This window comes from Tachysurus vachellii, chromosome 1 (assembly GCF_030014155.1).
Source record: "Tachysurus vachellii isolate PV-2020 chromosome 1, HZAU_Pvac_v1, whole genome shotgun sequence".
Classification (NCBI taxonomy): domain Eukaryota; kingdom Metazoa; phylum Chordata; class Actinopteri; order Siluriformes; family Bagridae; genus Tachysurus; species Tachysurus vachellii.
This window is the reverse complement of record NC_083460.1, coordinates 5,089,893-5,094,020: the sequence shown is the minus strand read 5'-3', so window position 1 is coordinate 5,094,020 and position 4,128 is coordinate 5,089,893. Positions and strand designations below refer to the sequence as shown.

Here is a 4,128-nt window from a genome sequence, read left to right as displayed (position 1 = left end):
ATTAGCATTGTGGGTTTATCCTGTATTTGCTTTATTTGTTTTTGTTTGGTTAACTGAGCCTGATGACAATGTCAAATAAGTTTATTCCTTTGTTCTACTCCCTGATGTGCATGTTTGTTGTCTTGTCAGGGTCTGAGCACTAGAATGGAAGACTGTTCCTTCGAGGCTGGTGTCCTCTTCACCGTGTGTTGTGCTCTTCACATTCACAAGTCTTTGTGTATGTACAGTATGTGTAAGGAAGGTATGCTTGGACAGTTTAGCCTGACCCTTCACCTCTGTTTGTAAGCTCAAGTTCCCTGCCTTGACTTTTTTGTTGACTCTTAGCGGTCACTGGGAAATTAACATGTGTTTGTATTTATTTTAATGATGTTTTTATTAGAGAATTGTCAAAGTCTATTTTTCTATGTTAGCCAATGTCTCTGACCATTACTGGTGATTCTAACCTTTGCATGTTAATTCCCTGGGTGAAATTCCCAGAGTGGTGTAGTCGGATATTGTGAAAATCAATTTTTTTTGTTAAATATTCTTTTCCCCTTGCCCTCAACACCACCACATTTATCTTACACCAGAGAAGCTTTACCTTCATTGTGAACGTAATATTACAGTATGTCCTGTATCTTAAAGGTGAGATGGCCATTAGTTTTGTTAGTGTATAATCTCATATTTTGTATTTTTTTCGACTCAAATGCTTAACTAACCATATTAAAAACATGGAAACATCAAGAAGAAAACTGATTTTTATAAAGCTCTCATTATAATCTCCTCCTTTTGTGTCTGTTGCCTGAGGCTGTAATATGAGGAGAGGTGGAAATTCTCAAAGTTCAAAACTATGTAGCTGTACTATTATTTAATATATATGTATAAGTAAGAATTATTTGTGTTGGGTCACTCTGTGTGTAGATATACGGCAGGTTTGTTCACCACATTCTGTAAGCCATAGCCACAGGACTCCGGTACCTGTTATAAATCTTGGCCATTAATAATGATAAGTGTAAAGAGGTGGTTGTTATGGATAACGGAGAAGGTAGGGGCATTGATCCTCCCTCATTATAAACTTTCAGGCCTGAGTTGTCATGGTGACTCCAAGTCCCAAAGTGGATGTTGTGGAAGATTTTAAATACATTAAGAGTTTAATTTAAAGTCCATTAATGAGGACTTTATAGTGTATTAATGAGGGAGTGGATACAGCATTAGTCCTGTGTCTCTGTTATTTTGTTTATGCCTAAATGTTTCCTCAGAACATATCTTAATAACTATTAAACTACACTGAATAATCGAGAGTTAATTATTGTAAATTAGAATTTTTAATACCCAAGAAACTACTAAAATAATTTACAATATCTCAGCCTGCAGGTTCTATTGCTAAAACGTTTATCATCATATTCTAATAATTTGCATTTAGGTTATTGAGATTATTTTGAGATTTTGAGATTTTATATTACTTATTACTGAGATTATTGAGATTAGACCAAAGGTGGTCATTTTGTGGCATAAAAAGCTGAGCTCATCCATTATATCCCCTAAATCTGTTTTTGTGAAATTACAAAGAAATGTTTTAAATGGAAAACTTAATTTGAGATTGTGCTAATTTGCAGTTTTATTGGCACATATGAATTACATAATGGTTAAAATTACAGAATCCCATGAAAATGGAACAACTTCTAATAATAATAATAATAATAATAATAATTAATAATAATAATAATAATCATGAGAATTTATCTGGATCAGGATATATCTGGATGTGTTTTAGATTGAAGCATCTTGATATGGAGGTGGATTTCCCCAAAACCAGTAAGTTCCATCAGATAACCAAATGAACCCAGTATTAAGTATGATAATATTGAGCTTCTCTGCTCTGTTTTGCAGAAATCTATCGCAAAGTATCACAGAAGCAGATCACTGACTGATCACTGACTGATCAGGGAACAACTTTGTGGACATCCACGGATGGGCGAAAGGGCAGAAAACTGCAGTGCTGCCAAAACCTGTAACCATGTCGACCAACCACCGCCCTTAACCCCACCGAACCCTCACCACACCCCACACTACACTCATCTCCTGTTTTCTCTCTGTGTCATGCCGTTGACTTTCGATTTATTTGTGTAATATATATTTTTTCTTTTTTTCAGATAGTTCTCCCTGCTGCAAACCTGTGCAGAAGCTCTTCACCTCTAAACTGTGATGCTGAACTCATCTAAGTGATGCTGAACTCTTTTCGGCATAAACAGAAATCAAAACACTCAGAGAAGTGGGATAACTAGCAACAAAAATGTATTGATCAATTTTTCAACATTTGTTATTTTCATACATTTCATCCGTACTGCTCTCTCAGATCCTGCTTGACTGTGTTCACCACTGGGTTCATCCCCACGGACAGTTTTTCCTCCATCTGAGATGGTCCTTAGTTACATTCTGCTGGTTCATTCCAAGGCAGTCCAGAAGCGGGTGTTGTGCCTCCTTAATCAGCTGATGCCTGTTGAACATTTGAAAGATGACTTAGTGTTCGTACTTTTTTGGAAATTAAGGACGAGTTAAATGAAACAAAAAACAAATTAAATGAATGAGATTATGGAATTTAGGACAAAATGATTCCTCATGCCTAAGATTAAAATGAATCAGTGGAAAAACAGGACACTTCATACCTGAGGTTCTTTATTTTTTCTTCAAGCTTTCCTTCATCCTTAAGTGATTTCGTCAGCCCTCTGATCATTCTGGTGTGTTCGTCAATCAGCTTTTGTTGTGAGGCTGAAAACACATTTATTTTTTTATTTGGTCATTCATTCATTAGACACAATAATAAATTTGAACTGCACTTCTATTCTATAGTCCCAAAGGATGTTTCTGAAGACTGACTTGTCCACTTACTGTCAGTATTAAGTCTTCCTTCAGTGTCTGTGGCCTCCTCCTTGGCTTTATGTAGACTGTTCAGCGGTTCTATTTCAGCCTTTTTGGCGTTTGTGTTTTTTCTCATCCTCATCAGATTCTCCAGTTTCTCCTCTCCTGACACCTTCAGCTTCATCTGCAGGTCAGCTTTGGTGCTCCACAACCTGTTGTCCAAACGTTCATGCGTCTCCTTTATTTTCTCAACATATAATATATTGTTCAGAACCTTCCATGGATTCTCTGTGTCAGTCTCCTTAACCAGCATGTCACATGGCAGCGGAAGTTCTGTGAGTGTGAGCTTCTTTACTGTTTCCTCAAACCCCATTTCTTTCTTCAGTGATTTCTTCAGCTCTCCATCTAAGAAGGCATGTTTATCCCCCAGCTTTTGTTTTAGATCTATGACTGAAAAACACATTTATTTAATCATTACTTTATAAAACCGAGACACTGAACACTTTGTAGAATAAAAATAATCTTTACAGTAAAGCTGTAATTGTTGACTTACTGTCATTGCGAAACTTCATCTCCATTTCTCTGGCCTCCACTTTGGCTAGATAAAGACTGTGCCGCAGTTGTTTTACTTCAGCCTTGTGATTAGCTGTGGCTTTTTCTATAGTCATCTTCAGATTGTCCTCTCTCTCCAGTGACATTTTCAGCTCTCCCTGCAGTTTGTCTTGCACTATATCTAGCTGGTTGCTCAAGCCTTTAAGCACGAGTTTTGTATTCCTTATCTTCTTCTCACACTTTTCCTTGCCCTTAACCCCCCGTTGTTTTTCTTTCTGTGCCTCCTGAACTCGTGCCTCGTATGCCATCAGCGTTTCCTGGAGAACACGATTCTGCTCCACTGTGGTGCCCAGCTGCTGCTGAAGGGTGTGAGAGAGATCCTTAGACACATCCAAGTCCTCCTGTATGTGTTTTGTGCTCTCTTGAGCACTGAGCAGTCTTTGTTCCAGCAGATGGATTTTCTCTTCCTTCGCTTTCAGCTCCACTTTAAGTGACTGTACACTGTCTGCAGACTGGAGGAGGTTATAACTCAGTGACTGGATGGAGCGCTGAGAGAAGCTGAGCTCCAGCTGGAGGGACTGGACCATGTTGTCAGATACGCATACTTTCTCTTGGAACTCTGTGCACAACTTCATCTTCTCCTCCTCTGCCCTGATGAGTCGCTGCTCGAGATCATACAACTGCAGCCTCATTTTGTCAGTCTCAGAGAGCTGGAGAGTAGGTTCAGTTGAAATCCTA

General features: G+C 38.3%; 1 protein-coding gene across 1 annotated transcript; it reads right to left on the bottom strand.

Annotated features, from left to right (window-relative positions):
- Nucleotides 1-2,281: 2,281 nt before the first annotated feature.
- Nucleotides 2,282-3,699, bottom strand: LOC132861098 (uncharacterized). Its single transcript, XM_060892499.1, has 4 exons — nt 3,392-3,699; nt 2,869-3,288; nt 2,646-2,748; nt 2,282-2,476 (listed from the first exon to the last, which is right to left on the bottom strand). Exons 1-4 carry the CDS (start codon nt 3,696-3,698, stop codon nt 2,365-2,367), a joined length of 942 nt encoding a protein of 313 aa, XP_060748482.1. The 5' UTR covers nt 3,699; the 3' UTR covers nt 2,282-2,364.
- Nucleotides 3,700-4,128: the final 429 nt, after the last annotated feature.

Excerpts from the sequence above, each read along its gene's own strand:
- LOC132861098 (XM_060892499.1), bottom strand. The coding sequence starts at position 3,698 with ATGGCATACGAGGCACGAGTTCAGGAGGCACAGAAAGAAAAACAACGG. Across the intron at positions 2,749-2,868 it reads AGGAAGACTTAATACTGACA|CCTCACAACAAAAGCTGATT; the intron begins GTAAGTGGACAA and ends ATGTGTTTTCAG. Across the intron at positions 2,477-2,645 it reads GAAAAAATAAAGAACCTCAG|GCATCAGCTGATTAAGGAGG; the intron begins GTATGAAGTGTC and ends AATGTTCAACAG.